This window comes from Camelus ferus, chromosome 20, assembly GCF_009834535.1.
Source record: "Camelus ferus isolate YT-003-E chromosome 20, BCGSAC_Cfer_1.0, whole genome shotgun sequence".
Classification (NCBI taxonomy): Eukaryota; Metazoa; Chordata; class Mammalia; order Artiodactyla; family Camelidae; genus Camelus; species Camelus ferus.
Genome location: NC_045715.1, coordinates 16,635,534 through 16,653,189, shown reverse-complemented (window position 1 = coordinate 16,653,189; position 17,656 = coordinate 16,635,534). Strand labels below are relative to the sequence as shown.

The following is a 17,656-nucleotide window of genomic DNA, read 5'->3' as shown; positions in this document are numbered from 1 at the left end:
AGCTTCTTTGTAGTTCAACATCTTTAAAAAATAAACCTCCTTTATTTCTCTAGGGTAGCAAGGAGATCTTGAGAGTCTACCTCCTTCTTTTAAAGACTCTAGATCAATCCACCCATTTTTAGTTACACCTATGCCCCTTCTTCCAGAGACAGATGGTACCTCTAATTCCCAAGTCTTCTATAGGTTGTTTTTTGTTTGTTTGTTTTTTATTTATTTATTTTTTAACATGTGAAGGTTTGCTTCTTGGCTTCCCCTCTCTACAGGCTCAAATTTCAGCTATCTCATTTCTCTTGTTATTGGCCCCACATCCACTGGCTTTACAGTTTCCAAAATTTCGTGGCTGTTATTTCCTTTTCAGGCTTCTGTGTCCTTCTGAGTTCATCCCTTTTTAAACTGTTCTTACCTAGAATGTAGAAGCGGATCAGAGAGGACCTAAGGAAAAAACAATCCACACATTTGTTCAATCTGCTGTGTTTAACCAGAAATCACTGTTTCACACTAATTCATCACAGTGAAAATACACTGTCTTCATAGAATCTGCACTAGGCATGACAAACTGGCAGCCTGTGACCAAATCTCCGAGGAGAGAATCTTTCTGGCTGGCATGGGGATTACAATATCTGAATCTCTTCATTCGACCATGTACACTTCTGTTTACCACAGGCTGCAGCATTCCCTATTATTTGACATTTGTCCTGAATTACACATTTATGTTATTTGCCCAGACCCCAGGGGTATTTGAGTTTGTGATGATTGATGTACACATATAGAACATAATGCCATTTTAAAGCATCTGCAGCCTAGAGGCTACAACCAGAAAGAGGTTTGAAATACAAATATGCTTGTTGACATTGTTCTGTCACTCCTGGAGAATCAGGAGTTACTTACAACTTCTCTGATGAAAGGCCAGCTCAATGCGGGGCTTGTTTGTATTCCTTTTTCATATGCAGTAGATTACACAGAAAGATAAAGAAGGCTGCTTTTCTGACCGGACCCCTAAATCCTGTTTCAGTGAAATGTATTTATTAAAATAAGAACTATAAAATGTTTAGAAGCAGAAGGGAAGCCAGTCTAAGCTCCTTACTTTGCCACTGAAAGTCCAAAGTGGGGAGAGCCATTTTCACACAAAGACGCCTCCTGCTGGTGGAGGCCTCTAAACCAGCACCCAGGCTCCTGGCTTCCAGTTTGATGCGTTCTCTAAATACCTTAAGGAAGGGAAGCAGGGAGGAATGGGAACTTCTAAACATCTCACAAACAAAAACATTCCATCTGTGTAGAGAGCTCCTTGGCCTCCATTGCCTTTCCTAAAATGAAAGGGAATTATGTGCAAACGGTATTTTCACCGCTCTCTGCTTTAGTCATATCCTCTTGGTGAATCGTATTCATGTTTGGTGCTATAAGCATCCCACACAGCTGGAAGACTTCACTTCCCTGTGCATCATTGACAAGGTTTTTGTGACATCACCTTGGTAGGTTTGTGTTTAATTGATATGAATGGTGTTAAACATGAAAATGTAGCCTTCAGGGATTTCTGATGTAAGTGAAAAAAAATCCACATTTGTTTTTTTCCTATTTATTTATTTATTTATTTACATGTTTAAAAAAATCACATTTACTTCTAAAGTGAGAAAACTTAACAGGGAAGTTTTTTTCCTAGCAATGACTATATCTTAACATGTTTTTGGTGTATTATGTCTCATCCTAGGAGTGCTGTGGGCACTTGTGGAGTGTAATGGGCCCAGGTGAGCCAGCATCCAGGAGGTGGCCGGCCCAAGCTTCACCCTCCTTGTGTCCTTACAGGGTCATGTCTGTGAATAGAGCCACCCTTTTTGTAGGTCATTGTACTTCAAATTACATCTAAGCCATTTTTTGCCCCTCTGTGAAAGTGAGCCTCTGAAAGCTGAAAACAGGCAGTGGTACTTTGCTGTCATGAAAAATTGAAACTGATTATTTCAAAACACCTCATTCAGCTCGGGTAGGAGATGATTTTAGTCTCCATGGGAACAGAAATACAAACAAGTGGGCAACTTCTGTACTCTCACCATCTCTGCCTGAATTCTGCCATCAAATCCACCGAAACACCCCACACCCAAAGCCTGTAACAGATCCTCACTCCCAAACGTCCATGGTAGTGAACGTTACACAGTGAAGTGGACATCTAAGGTGGTGTTTTCGTGGGGGTGCAGGTTGCATTCTGAGCTCCAGCTTCTAGGTCTCGGGTATTTCAGGGAGGGGCGCCTGATATGTAAGAATGGGGAGGACAGTTGGGTGGTTAGTAGGCTTTCTTGACTAGAAACTTCTAACTTGTGCTGTTGTCTCAGATAGCAAGGGTTCAAATATATTCCTCAGGGAATGCTGATAAAAATATAAGAAAAATCAACATTTACTTCTAAAGTGGGTGGGATATCAGCTGCGGTCTCTGTTTAGATGCCTTTCCCATTTCTAATTTTTGGTACCACTGTTACTGTCAAAGGTGTGATGTGAGTTTAAAGTGTAAGTCATTTGAGCAGTCCCATCTGTCTGTGAAAATACCTTCCGTAATTGATGCTTCTGATATTTTGTGGCTTATTTCCATATGATTTCCATATTCCATCTTCTTTCCTTTTACCACTCAGGAATCCCGAATTAACCTTTGTAACCGCATGCATATTCTCTAGAAAACCTGAATACGTAAGGTTTCCCCTGAGCCTTCACCGCTAGGATGCAGCCAGCAATAATAACTACCAGACCTTTTCTGTCTTGCCATACAAATCAACCATTTTCTCAGGATGCCCCTTACAAAATAAACAGTAAGATATGCATGTAGGCAAATGCAGGCAAAAGGACACTTGGAACAGCAACGCTGGGGTCATGTCAAGGAGAAAATCTGGTGCAACTTTTCTTATAACAATATTAAGAGCAATTGCTTGTGATAAGTCTTGTGCTTTTTAAAAGGTAAAAGTCTCAACTTACGGAAATGTCTATATTTAAGGGAATGTATTATCTGTAATTGTATATGTATGTGTAATATGTCTGTTAATCTAGCTGCACTCCGAAGTTCTTGATTTCAGTGAGGCCGTGAGACTGGAATCATCTAAAGGACTTGTGCGATCCTTACGTACATCAGTTTAGTGTGTGTACAGAACAGAGGTATAATGAGTACCCTTTCTTGACTCCAGTGAAATGTAAGAATTGGCTTTATATAGAGTATAGTATTCACAATTACTCATAGCTGTGAGCTAGGCCCGAAAGTTCAGGATGGAGAAACAGTATGTACCTGAAAACTGGTTCTCTTAAAATTTTAGTCACACATTGACTAAAACTTGACATAAATGTCAGGAGAGAAGACCTTTAAGGATAGGTAAAAATATCTTTCTGTTTTATTGCCTTGGCAATGACGTGTTTCTTTTTTCATGACTCTTAGGAAAGAGTGGCAGGGTGATGTAATTAGAATAAGTCTTGCAGAACTTTCTTATGGCTAAACATCATTCTGTCAACAGTCAGTCCTGTTTTCTCCCAGTTTTAAATAAAATGGGTATTTTTAAAGTTAAAAATATGACCTTCATCGAAAGAGGCATTATTTCAAGGCATTATTACAATTAGAGATTTTAACCAAAAACATCCTTTTAGATTGGTGGTGATCTTATGACCATGATGTGTCATATGTGGTTTGGAGCCTTATGAAATGTCAGCCTGGGGGCTGGTAGTATCAGCAGCACCTGAGCTGTTAGAAACGCAGAGGCTCAGGACTGCTGACTTGGAATCTGCATTTAACACGATGGCCAGGGAGGGAGAAGCACTGGCTTAGAAGACACTAGGCTGGAAGTAACTAGTAACTCATCATGATGAGTTTGGGATACTGCTCTGTACGTTGTCTTGGGGAGACAGTACAGTCCTGTGGTCATAAAAGATTTCATATCCCTCTGTCACTATCGGTGGGGTTTTGGGCAAATTTAACTAACTCTTTATGCTTCAGTTTGTTTACCTGCAAATTGGGATGATAATAGTGTTTTCCTCAAATGATGGTGAGGTTAGTTTAAATGTGGTTATGCATACGAGGTGCACAGAGTACCAGGTACCTGGAGATAGCGCCCAACAGACGTGAGCCTTGTCACCATCACCTGTCCTTTCCTGAAGGCACATTTGGTGCTGGCTTTTTCCTGGGGAGGCATATTTGTGTTTAATTCAAGACAGTAAATATGCAATACTGTGGGAAATGTGGTGATGGACAAAGGGTGAGTGTAAGAAAGAGCCCTTGCTTCTAGAAGCTTCCAGAAGGCCTGTGTTCCAACAGTCATTCCGAACATCCTTTGAGGCGTCTACTCGAGAGCAATTCATGCTACTCTTCCCTTTCCTTTCCTTTCCTTTTCCTTTCCTTTCCTTTCCTTTCCTTTCCTTTCCTTTCCTTTCCTTTCCTTTCCTTTCCTTTCCTTTCCTTTCCTTTCCTTTCCTTTCCTTTCCTTTTCTTTCATGGAGGTGCTGGGGACTGAACCCGGGACCTCACGCACGCTAAGCATGCACTCCACCACTGAGCTGTACCCATCCCCGCCATGTTCACTATTTTCATATCGCACATAGATGGAGAGTAACAGCACACAGTGATTAGAGTGTGGCAGGCATTCTGGGGGGTGGGGTGCAGATAAGGAGTGACAGCTCCCCGAGGGAGCCAGGAAGGCTTGGTGTGTCTCACGAAAGGAAGGAAGAACCTTCTGGATAAAGGGAGAAGGAGCAGTGACTAATAGACGGTGCTGTGGGTGCAGCCAGGGTTCTCCTCAGCTTCTTCCACAGAGGATGGTCCCTTTCCCGACCCCTCCCCACCTAATACTTGTGTCTGGGAAGGACTGGTTTCTGCCTTCCCACTCTCCACATCTCTCCAGCCCTCTTCCCCTTGTGAGGAAGCCCACTTCCCTAGCTTGTGGTGAGGGGCTTTTAAAGGAAATAGAGTGAAGGGGATAAAGAGGGAGAGAGAGGAAAGAATATAAATATTCTTGAATATTCATGAAATATTCATAAAAATATTCTATTCATGAATGTGTGTGGGGGTGGGGAGGAGAAGGGAGGAAGGAAGTACTTGGTGAGTGTATCAGTCTGCACAGCTGCCCTAAAAAAGGATCACAGACTGGGTGGCTTAAACTATAGATATTTACTTTCTACCAGTCCTGAGGCTGGAAGTCTGAGATCCAGATGTCGGCAGAGTTGGTTTCTTCTGATGTCTCTCTGTTTCACTAGTAGCTGACTGAATTCTCCCCATGTCATCACATAGTCTTTGCTCAGTACATCTCAGCATCTTAATCTCTTCATAGAAGGATGTCATATTGGATTAGGGCCCACCCTAAAGACCTCATTTTTAACTTAATTACCTCTTACAGTCACATTCTGAGCTACTGGGAATTAGGAATTTAACATATAAATTTTGAGGGGACATAATCCAGCCTGAAACAGTGAGAAAGTAGGGTTTGTTTCTGATTTAATGCTGCCTAATTGATAAAAGGGATAATGTTCAGGGAACAGAGTCAGCTTTTAAAGTCTATGTCAGTCAGAAAGATGATCAGCAATGAGCAGAGAGGAGAGAAACAGAGACACGGAACCCAGCTCAGCCCAGCCAGTCTTTCTGCCTTGTTAATCCATTAGTCAGATGTTAAGAGTTGGGGTTATCCAGGTGCCTGGTTACTATAGTGACCAGTTTATAAACTACTGGGACCACTGTCCTTCAATTGGAACTTTTGCATGTAAATTTTTTTATGATGCAGATAAAAGATGTTGTCACCCACTGGTCACATAACCTTTGGCAAGTTACTTAACTTTTCGTAAGACAAATTTCTCACTGTATACAATGGGACTAATCACGCCTGACTACCACTTGGGGAGATGAAATGAGAAAATATATGTGAAAGTGCTTTGGGAAGTAAAATGTACTACCTATATATCTGTCATTATTATACCCCTAACTGGCTACTGTCAACCTGGCATGCCAACTGAAGACAAAGTTGTGTGTTACCTAGGTGCATATACTAATTTATGGAAGTCATCTTTGTTTGGTATCTCCTGCCGGCACATTTGTATTACTTTTAAGCGTGAACAGCAGTTCAGAAATAAGAAAAGCTATTGGATGGTAAATTTGTTGAAAAGTCCATGGCAGGGAACTTGGAATCAAAGAATCAACGTAAGTAATTAAGAGCAAGGATGATTAACTTATGTAAATCACACCTAATTGTCTCAATAGACCAGAAGTTGAACATCAGCCTATGTTTTAACTGTATTAACTGAAAAGGACAAGACAGTTTCTAAGTTTCTTGATATATTTGTTTGTTTCCATGTGAATGAGATTTAGAAGGAATACTGCTCTAAGTGGCCCACTAGAATACAATTTCATTGTGCAAATCTTGTACTGTAATATTTCATCGGACAGTCTCTCAACTCCTTCCATTCAATGGCAAGAAAAATGGAGTGGTAACAATAATATATAAATATATATATATATATATACAGCTTATTCAGTTTATAATGGCCTTTTATGTGCATGATCTCATTTGATCCTTACTATCCTTACTGCAATTCTTATTATTATCCTCAGTGTCCAAAGGGTGAGGTGAATTCTCTAGCCTGAAGCTGTAGAGTGACTGCTGCTTTTCCACCAGACCACAGCTGCCCCATCTCACACAGTACTTATTTTGCATGGCCAGTTGACATCACCATTGTAGAAAACATCAGTAGGCAAAAACTTTGTCCAGGATTGCCCCCTCCCCCTCCCCGCCAGTGATCTTCAGGTATGGACACAATCTCTTGGTGTCATTTGAGAACTGGCTTCTGCAGGAAGGAGAGGCTTCTGCAGGAAGGAGAGGAGATGTGTCACGGGTGGGAGCTCTGCTTCCCTGGACTGTAAAAGGGACGGTGTGATTGGACCTGGGAAAAAGGTTTTTTCCCTTCCTGTTTCTCTCCCCACTTCCTCAGTCTCTCAAGTTGAATTTGAGATTTCTTACTCTACCTTTTCCGTCGGTATCCCTGTTCCTTTCTCCCCACACTCTCCAACTCCCCTCTTTTGGCTGCAGTGTCTGCTTTTCTCTGTAGAAATTATTAATATCGTCAGGATCTTTGTAAGGTTCTTTGAGGTGGGGGTGGAACACGGGTTCTGTGTCCGTGTCATCGCTTGCTCAGTGCACTAACACTGACGTCTGGCTGGCTGTAACTGTTTCTGCTTAGCTGGGCAATCAGGCAAGCCCAGCTAAATAGGCGGAGGCTGAGAACTACTTGGGGATTTTGAAGAAATTAAATAGTTGCAAAGGTTTGTGTGTGTGTGTGTGCACGCATGGGGTGGAGTGGGAACACATTAAAATATAATGTGGCTATCTAATAACTATTTCTATATTTTAATTTGAAGTTGGCTGCTAGTCTCAGATCTATTAGTTCATTCATTCAGCACCGCCATTAACCTCCTCCTAATCACCAGGTAGTTTTGAAGGGAAGCATTTTACACCTGAGACAAGGGAGGTGGCTGCTGACTCCAAATGAAGAATAAAGCAGGCAACTAGCCAGAGGTTAGCCCCTCAGTTAAGCGGCACATTCTGTGGGTGCCTTAGCAGACAGAGGGGCGACCACATAGCTCCACCTGGTGGCCAGGGGTTCTGGCCTCTAGCTTTTTTGGAAATTGAAGTAGGACTCTCATAACATAAAATTAACCATGAGCCCTTTTTAAAGATACAATCCTGTGACATCTAGTACGTTCACTTTGTTGTGCAACTGCTACCTCTGTCTAGTTCCAAGACATCTTCATCTCCCCAGAAGGAAACCTCATCTATTCTCCCCTCTTCCTAAGCCTGGCAACCACTAATCTACTTTCTGTCTTTATAGATTTACATATTGTGAATGTTTCATATAAATAAAATCATACAGTATATGATTTTCTGTGTCTGGCTTTGCATATAGCTCTTTCACTCATGGCCGAATTCCTAGGGCAGAGCTGGTCTAGCTGTGGGGTGGTGGAAGCCACAGTCCTGCGATGGCCTCCTAAGAATCCCGTTCGTCTGAGTAAATTCTCCTTTGTGAGGGTCCCACGGCCAGAGTGCATGTCAGTTTTGAGTGGTGTAGGGGGTACCAGACTCCTCTTTGATCATTTTTCTATAGCAAGAGAAGGAGGGAAGTGGATCGAGGATATATGCAACCTGCTCACTTTGCCCCTTGTCTTTTCCTCTTTCCTAAGGAATAGCTCCCTCCCACCTCTTACACAAGGAGTGCTGTTTTTAGTTCTTTGTTGGCCCTCACCATGCTATAGATTTTATCCGTGTGTGTGTGTATGCATGTAAAACCCAGTGTTCCTTCTGGGGATGATTTGATTGATGTATACACTGGAAACATCTTTAATAATTTAATGCTTGCTTCAAAGGAGATTACACCAAAAAGCACATTGCTTTTCACTTATTCATTACAGATCTGTCATAGAAGCATCTTTTTTTTTTTCCACCCTGAATTGTAGTGTTGTAGTAATAATAAGTTTTGTACTACACTCAGGATATTTTAAAGGATTATAAGCCTTTTAACTAATATTACCATCTTATGTAAATTGGTCAAATTGGTATTTCAGCCCCATAATCTTGCATTTTTAGTTGAGCTAACCAGATATGGCTTCATTTGATGACTATAAAAATAGCTGTGCTGGGAAAGTCTAATAGAACTAATGGGATGAAAGCATAATACTGCTTGTTAGTAGTGGTGGTAATAACAGTGAGGAGAACAGAGCCTGAATGTAGGACTGGGTGTCTCCTTGCTTAAAAAGAGATCAGGGTATATATATCTCAGCCCAGCCCTTTGCATTAAAAGGAGGAAAAAAACTGTGTATGTTTGGGGATTGGGAGCAAAGAAAGTGGTAAGATGAGAAACACAAAACTAAAAAAAACTAGAAACCAACACTATATCATTTTACAACTTTTAGGTATCAATCCAGATTTCAGTAAAGGAAAACCGACTTTTCCCCATTTAGACAGAAGTAGTCACCTTACTGGACTTTAGCAAGCTCTTGTCATATATTCTCAGAGGCAAGAGATATACCTAGATTCCTCAATGATTACAGTAAAATCGGAGTTTTCTGTTATTATTATGAAAGATTTTTTTAAAAATTAAGGAAAGCTTTGTTACTCCTCTTTAAAACCAAAATTCAAAGTTGCTCTGAATAGGGCAAGCTTAGGCACAGTAAGGGTTACAGTTTCTAGGAGAGGTGATAGACAGTTATCCAATTCTCAGAGATAATTTACGAGGAAATCTTTTTGCTCTTATTGGCCATTAGTGCTATAGTATTTCTGGATCAAATTTGCTATGTACTGCTCCGGGTACTCTGCCTAACAGTCTTTGTCATGTTCCTTCCCAAGATCCACCAGTCTTTAATGGAAATCCAGAACTGTTTTGTTCTCAGGTTGGTAATTCTTTAAACAATGAAAGTAATGCCGCCTACTGCAGTGTCCTGTTTTCTGGCCATTGTAAGTACACCTGAGTGTTCTTGTAGTGGTGACTAGGTGAGGTCGCAACTGCTCATGTTATCACTTTAAGGAAGAATACAGGACTTTGGGACAAGATCACTCGAGGTTCAGTCTTAGCCCTATTTTTTCCACCTGCTGTGTGATGCTAGGAGTGTTGAGTGATTTCTCATTTTCCTTATTCGTATAATGGGCATTGGAAGCCGATTTTGTAGGGTTCTTGTGAGGGGGTTTTATGCAAGGACAAATGCATTTCACTGAGGGTAACGTTCGGCACAGATGGATGACGTGTGCTTGGTGTGTTTCCTGCTTATCTGTTGCTCTCCATCTGCAAACATCGTGTGCTCAGTGCTGTAGAAATCTCAGTTGCCAGAACGTGTGAGCTCTGGCCCTGGGTGGCCACTCTCCACCTTGAGTTAGTGCTTCTCTCCTCGTGCCGAATGACCCTGTGATTAGTTACTGCCCCGCTCTTGGATGTGACACTGTCGTATGTGTCTCTGAACATCCAGTGTCTAGCATGCCGCTCAGCACAGACAGCTGCTCTAGGCCCATTAGCTCAAGTCAAGGTGCCTGAGAGCCCTTCAGATGTCTCTTAGGATCCCACCATGAGTGACCCCCGCCTCCCCAAATCCCTCAGTCACCAGGGAGGGAACTTGATGTCTCTGGTCCCGAGACCCCCGGGCCTTTGCATGGTCTCTTCTGATATGTCAGTGGGCAGCCACCCCCAGTGTATTCATTAAGGGCAGTGAACAAACATGGTAGCTTCAGGGAAGAATAGATCATAACAAATGGGAAAATATTTTAATTTTTCTTAGGATTGTGATGTGCCAGGTGGTTTGCTTGGCATTGTATATAATTTGTTAATCCCCATGGAAGTTTTATTATATATATTCCCACTTTACAAGTGGGAAATCTGAAATTAAAAGAAGTTAGTTAACAGCCAGTAAGTGCCTGGCCAGGACTTGAACATGTCTTTCTCCAAAGTCTTGGCTGTGGAACTTGTCCTCCTCTTCTCTTTTAAAGCAGACTTACATGTATCCAAAAAAAAAAAAAAAAAAGTAAAAATGCCTAAAGTTTATGAGGTACTTAAGCATTTATTATTTTTATAGAAAGAATATATAGTTTCTTGGCCTTGAATCTGCATGACCATCAATTTTTGTGTTTAGAGATGTACTGTCAGCTCTCTTAGGCACTGTATGGAAAGCGGTCCACATTTGTTTTTAGAACACCTGGATTCACACCCAGGCCATCACCACTGCCCATTGTTTTTTGTATTTAGAGATTCAAATACATACCAGGCACTGGTGGTGAGGATGATAATCTCTCCACAAAGAATTTTTTTACCTCCTTCTCTGGGCCAGCCACTGCACTAGACATTGGCCAAGGCCCCTGCAGTTTAGTTTTCTCTCTGGTGTGAGGATTGAGGACATTAATTCTGGAGTCACACGCTTTGTTCTCATTCTGGCTCTTCCACTTGTAAACAGTAGGATGTTGGGCTAACTACTGGGTCCCCCTTACCTTCGTTTTCTCACCTGTAAAATGAGAATAATACCAACCTTCAGTGTCGTTGTGAGGATTAAATGAGAAAACACTTGTGAAGAGTGGTATACAGGAGGTGGTCAGTAAAGGTTAACACATGATGCACTGTATATATTGCAAGTGTAAGGAAGTTTTACGTGACTGTAATACACAATTATGACGTTGTTTTAACGTGCGACGGAAAGTCCCTGTTACACTTCCTGCTTTTATCTGCTACTCCTCTTGCTCCATCAGCGGCCAGCAGAAATAGTAGATGAGGAGGAAGATGGAGAGAAAGAAAACAAGGAAGTGAAACAGAAGGAAGACTTTTCAGGATTGAATGGCGAAGTTGAGGAGGAAGGAGGTAGGGAGGCTGCCGGCGATGCTCCAGGGCAAGTGGAGGAGACCTCGCATCCCAGGGCGGAGCAGGCAGGTCCTGCTCGCGGGAGCGGAGGCACTGATGAAGAAAATGGCGAGGAACTGGACCAGGTTAATAATGAGCTGCAAGAGGCTGTGGACGAGGAAGGACAGTCTCAAGGAACTGGCAGTGGACCAGAAGAGGTATTTCTATTGCTTTTGCTCACTCGTGTGCCTGCATGAATATGGGTGTGTGTGTGCATGAGTGTGCACTGTGCGCACCCTTAGGGAATTATTAAAGCACTTAGGATTTGAAGGCAGTGACACTTCCAGGATTCCATACAGCAGGGTTTGAAAAGCAGCTAATGCTCATCTCACCCCCTTAGTTTTCAGTCTAGTGGGTGAAAGATTGTAATGGGATGATATCATTAGCATATGAGAAGTCCGAGTGGCAGGGTTGCTGTTGCAGAAGCCGCCTTTAGGTTTTCATCTTCTGTCCTGCTCTTATCTACTTGACACTTGATGGTACTTGGTACCGCGGTCACAAAGAATTTGTGAATTCTAGTATAAAACTAATAGGAAGACATTTGGCATGGGGCTGGATTAATGTGACGTGAGCGTAAAATTGCTGCATTTCACTTTTTTCTCTGAAAACGCCAAAGCTAAAAGTGTAAATATGTTGTTGAAAAGCTCAAACGGAAATAAAGGAAAAAATTGAGAGAAATAACAACTTTAAGCACATGGTGGATTTTGGTCCCAGAAAGGGCTTCTGAACAAGGAAAGATTGAGATTGGCGTGTCCGCTGGGTAACGATAAACTAAACAACAAAAGGAACCCAAGGAACTGTTTGTAGCTAAACATTTATAAGATTAAAGGCAACACTGAGTCATTTTTTCCTTGTAAATTTTATTGCCTTTGTCACTAAAGAGCTAAATATCTTTGTTTTCATCTCTTTTCCTCCAGGCTGACACGGACCCTCAAAGACCACCAAGGCCAGAAGTAAAAATCACTAGTCCACAAGAAAATGATAACAATGAACAAAACAAGGATAGTCTGTCATAGCATAGATGATTTTTTAAGAAGAGTATATAGATCATAAGAAAAATGAAGGGTTATTATACTTGAATAATAAGTATATAGTTATTGCTAAACATAATGTGACAATACGGTTGAGTACTACCTACTGAAGTTTAAAATTAGAGGCCTAATGGAAAGACTAGATAACTTTGAATAGCTACTGAAGGCAATTGACTTCTTTTTATGGGATGTGTTTTTAAAAGTCATTTAGAAAAATTAAACAAGAGTGGTGGAGGGGAATTTGCCCTGGAAGACAATTGGCCACTTGTCTTTGTAAAGAAGAGAGGAACAGGATCATTCCTACTGTAAACTTTCTTATAAATTTAGAGGTGAAATTATTAGATGGCAGTTTATGCTAAACCACATACCTAAGAAGGCACAGAATTTAAGAAATGATAATAGGAAAGCATGTACTATTTTTTTAAGCAATAAACTCCTTTTTTTTTTCCAGCAATAAACTCTTGAATAAACAACTTGCAGTTTAGTTTCAGAGATAATTTGGAGATGGCAGTAGACTGAACTGTTTCTGTGTCTTGTTGACATTCTTTTCTTTCCTCCTCCTGGGCCGAAATCCACCATAAAAAAATGAAAAGGACAATGCAAGATACTCATTTTAGATGGAGGAAGTGCTCACTCAGTGTATTCCTGACTAATATTGTCATGCCCCTCCCTTAGCTGCTTCAGGTTTTAATCCTTACGGCTTTAATGACACACACTCAGGAAGAAATTAACAAGGAACACCTAGTTATTATCACTGAGCCTGGCTGGATGTTTTGCAAATTCTGGTGTCCTGTGGATTTTCTCTGATCCAGTCTACCATTTCCAATAATATTCCTTTCTTCTCCTTCACATTATGGTATTAGAAGAAAACTCAATATTGGCTATTCCAAAGATTGAATTCTCTCCAGACAGTTTTTCTTTTAACAAAAAGAACAAGACAGTGTAATAGAAAGAAAGTAGGCTATGTGGAGAGTTTGTCACTCTTCAATTTCACTGGCTTTTTGCTTTATTTCTCTTAGGACTGCCTCCTCATATTTTTTTCCCATAGGAATATCAGCAAATATTTAATTTCATAGCCAGTTATATTTAGGCTTTCAAGCAGATTCCTTTCTATATAATTAGAAGCTATATGAGAGAAATTGCTGAAAAAAGTTTAAAAATTATCGTAATGAAACCAGCTCCTGATTACAGATTTCTGGGTTAATTAAATTAACTCAGATTGCCTTGTTAGGTATATATGGGAAAAAACATAATTGTGTTAGTATTTGTTTTTTGAATTCTTAAGAAATGATGCAGTTCTTCCTTCAATGTACGAATATTTTTCCCATATTAAAGAATATTTTTGTTAATTATGTAGAAGTTATAAATTTGAAATTTTAATTTCTAGTGCTTTCGTAGAATTCATTATTAATGATAAGTTTAAAAGATTCTTTTTTCCTCTCCAGGTTTCATAACCAATCATTTGGAATCAAAGTAGTTGTATAAAGCACTTAATAATACTATAGAAAACAGATGTATTTTTCCTAGAAGCTATTTTAATATTTTCCACAAATTGGAAGTATATACAGAGACTATAATATGACAGTATTGGAAAGAGATACTGATACAAGGGTAGATTAATCTGGGAGGATGAATTGTAAATTGTGCTGTATTTCTAATATAAACTCTAGATTGTGCTTTCTACTAGCAGGCTTACTTTTTCAAATAGGACAATATAAAGCCTTCAGACTAGAAGCAATAATCTTGTAATGCTAGGGAAATAAACGACTTGATTTTCTTTAAGGTTTAAATTCCCACACTATTACTGGGCCCAGGGTTAATAATTTCAAAAAGCTTATAAAAATAAGGGATTAAATATAAGAAATTGTAACTAATTATCAAGCTGATTCATTCTCTTTTCTTTCTTTAATGAAGAGTTTCTTCTTTAATAAAGCTATTCTGTCTTTCTCTTTTTTCCTGTTCTTTTCTTCATAGTACTAAAATTTAGGTTTTTGAGAACTGTTTAAGAGTCATAGAGAAGCATAATGTTACTTTAAATGAAAAACTAAGTTTGGTATTTTAAGTATACTTCAAGAAGGTGATAGGCCACAATACTGGTAGGAAAGAATTAAAAAATGGGGATATAATACTTTTCTTGTATGGGCATATTTTTACCACTTGTCTACAAGATATAATTGTGACCTAACTTGAGGGGATGAACAGTCACTAATCACTTTAAAGCACTTTGCAAGCATATATTCCTTAAAAAAAAAAAAAAAAGGAAAGAAAGAAATATGTCATCTAATTCTGAAAGAAACCATTCACAGAGAATTAAAATTGTGGACATCATTTTGGAGATGACTTTAACATAAATGATGAACGTTAATTCACCTCCCAAATGTGGACGGTTCCTTTGTGGGAGTGGTGGCCTCTGTGGCAGACCAGCGCCACAAATTGAGTGAGACTCACTGACAGATTTGGAGACCCGTTATGCGAGGGAACAGGAGAGATCTTGGTTAGGCTTCAGGGATTGTTTTACAGGGAGGATGTTAGGAAATACTCAGGTAGCTTTCATGTGAGAACCAATGATAGAATGCTTTCATCTGTTAGTTCTTTGGGGTAGACTGTCATAGTTCCAATTTTAATGGAATGCTTTTCTTCAGTTTAATTGGGTTTTCCCACACTTGTAAACAACTGGCTTGTTAGTTAAAATGTAACATTAGGGGTTTTGCAGAGCAAATAAAGAAGATTTTAACTAAAATCATTTTCATGCTAAGGATGTTTTACTTGGTTTAGTTTCTATTAAAGTAGCTTTTGAGCATTCATGGATTTCCAGTTATAAAACATGATACTATGGCCATAAGATAACTTTTTACTCATACCCTTCTTTTTCTCTATGGCCATGGGATGACTTTTTATTTATGAAGATGTTTTGAGGGAGTATTAGAAAGCCAGACACAGGAAGAATATGATACTCTCGTGCCTCCTCTTCTATTCTGAGAATGTTAATTCCTGCTGCCGTCTGTAAATACAGAGCCATCCTATATCTATGTGGCTTGTAGTCTGTAGGCTCTTGATTGTGAAGCCATATTGATTTGAATTTATTCGTGTTCTCTCTTCTAGCTTATAGCTCATAAACTGACATCCTCAAAAATTGCACTCAGTAACCTACCTTCTATGCAAAGGATAAAGTTAATCCACCTATTTAAAATTGTGGCCAATTTTAAACAGGAAGTCTTCTGTATCTTGTTAACTGACTCTCCTAAAGAATGAGCTCTATACTTTTTTTTTGGCTCAATGAGAAGCAAAGGCAAAATTTTAAAAAGTAGATTAACTGCTGAGCAGAAGGCATCACATCTGAACTGTTTCCAATCTGAACAGAAAGGGTCTGTCTAGATATATGTAGATGCATGTCAAACACTCATACAGATGCATTGGCACACTTTAGCATATATTGAACCAGCTTCCTCAGGCACTGCATTATTAATGGAATAAGGCGCTTTTGAGAGCAGCAATAGATACAAACAATTGGAAAGGAAATGCTAAGAAGTGATGTAGATCATGGTGCTTTAGAACTTAGTTCTTTAAGATGTTAAGAGATTTAAAATTCTTCTCAAGAAAGCTATCAGCATTTTAATGAAAAATTTTTTCTAGGGAGGGATGATTGTGTATCTATCTATCTATCTATCTATCTATCTATCTAATTTTCCTGGAGTAACTACAGAATACAGTTCTGTTCTTTGTCATTAGTCTTACGTACCATTTACGTTAGGTGCAGGGTGTCTCATACCAACACAGGCTCTGTCAAACGGTCATTACTGCTTGTCAATGTGTGTGTGTGATTTCCATGAACATCCAGCCAGGGCTGTTTTTGGTACCAAGTAGCCAATTTCACTACAAATAGAATTAAAGTCTAACATATTAGTCCATTTGTTATCTAATATTCAAGTTCAGTGTAAAAGCTTTGTAGCCTTCTTGTGTAAATGTATTGTCCTGGAATGGAACCATTATTTTTAAGGTTAGTCTGTTTTTCTAAGGTGATGAATACATACAGTTCTTCATTATTAAAGATCATTTTTGTAAATACTGTAAGATTTTGGCTTTTTAGAAAATGTTGTGGTATTTAGATGGGTCTGATTTTTCTTACCACATGAAATGGTGTATTTCCTACCACAAGGACTAAGTGACTTGGATGGAGAACGAATTGGGCCCCACAATGAAAAGATGAAAAAGAAAAATATTATTTTTGAAAAGGCATCACATCCTGTAGGATATGAGGAATTAGGAAATAATTAAAAATGTCTGGATAACAATAAAGCATTTATAAAATCAGGAGGTAACTAATGGAGCTCCATTGACTTAAGCCAATAATGACTTAACTTTAATCTATGAATGGGACCAAATGAGTTCTCTGGAGTTTCATCGGCTCAAACCACATAGTTTAATTGAATGTTTGAGTCATTGTCACAGATGTAATGGCATATGGGAAGAGGGAATGACTGTAGTCAGTTTTAGAAGTTTTGTTTTTTTCTTCGTTGTTTTTCTTATGCCTTAAATCCTTAATGTGTACAATAATGGGTGATTATTGATGTTGTAAGTAAAGATTAAGTTGAGTTCATCATTTTTGTATGATTTATGTTTAGAAGTCCTCTTTATAAGGGAAAGTATTTGTAGTTTGATTGAATTATGAGCATTTAGGTTTTTACCTCTGTATCAGTGCTCACTTTTAGGGTTTATTTTTTGAGCAAATAGATCCGTGTTTAAAGTGTGTTTGGGTGCTTTATTGTTTGTTTATGATGGGTTGCTAATATTTCACTTATGAATTATTTGCGTGATAGTTTTCACAAGCACAATAGAAACTTTTGATTTAAACCATGTGGAAATTCAGCACATTAAAAGATACTTCTGTTTCTATTTGGCATAGATATTAAACTTCATTATGTAAAGAAAAACTTTTTTACAGCTTCATGTACATATTGTTCAGGTGATAAAAATTTGAGGTAAATTTTTAAAAAACTATTTTTTTTTCTTTTATGAAATGGTGTTAGAGAAACACAGGTCCAGAATTTTTGTTATGATAAATAAAGATATCTTTAAACACAGAGTAAATTACATACATTATCCAGATTTTGTGTAGAAATAGGAATAAATTTTCAGTTTTACCAAGAGATTGGTTAAAATTCTGCAATTTGTGGGATAGTCACTGCCTTCATTCTATTGAATCAGTTTTTTTTTCCTTCATGTTAGGGAGACAAAAGCAGGTAAGCACACACATTTTGCCT

At 39.1% G+C, this 17,656-nt stretch overlaps 1 protein-coding gene across 3 annotated transcripts in view; it reads left to right on the top strand.

Annotated features, from left to right (window-relative positions):
* The window catches only part of DCDC2 (doublecortin domain containing 2), a 139,756-nt gene extending 122,764 nt beyond the window's left edge, over positions 1 to 16,992 (top strand). For all 3 annotated transcript variants that reach the window (XM_032462584.1, XM_006182237.3, XM_032462585.1), the window contains exons 10-11: positions 11,217 to 11,522; positions 12,282 to 16,992. In XM_032462584.1, the coding sequence (XP_032318475.1) occupies positions 11,217 to 11,522; positions 12,282 to 12,380 (405 nt within the window). In that variant the 3' untranslated portion in view covers positions 12,381 to 16,992. The remainder of the gene's footprint in view (positions 1 to 11,216; positions 11,523 to 12,281) is intronic.
* The last annotated feature ends 664 nt before the right edge of the window (positions 16,993 to 17,656 follow it).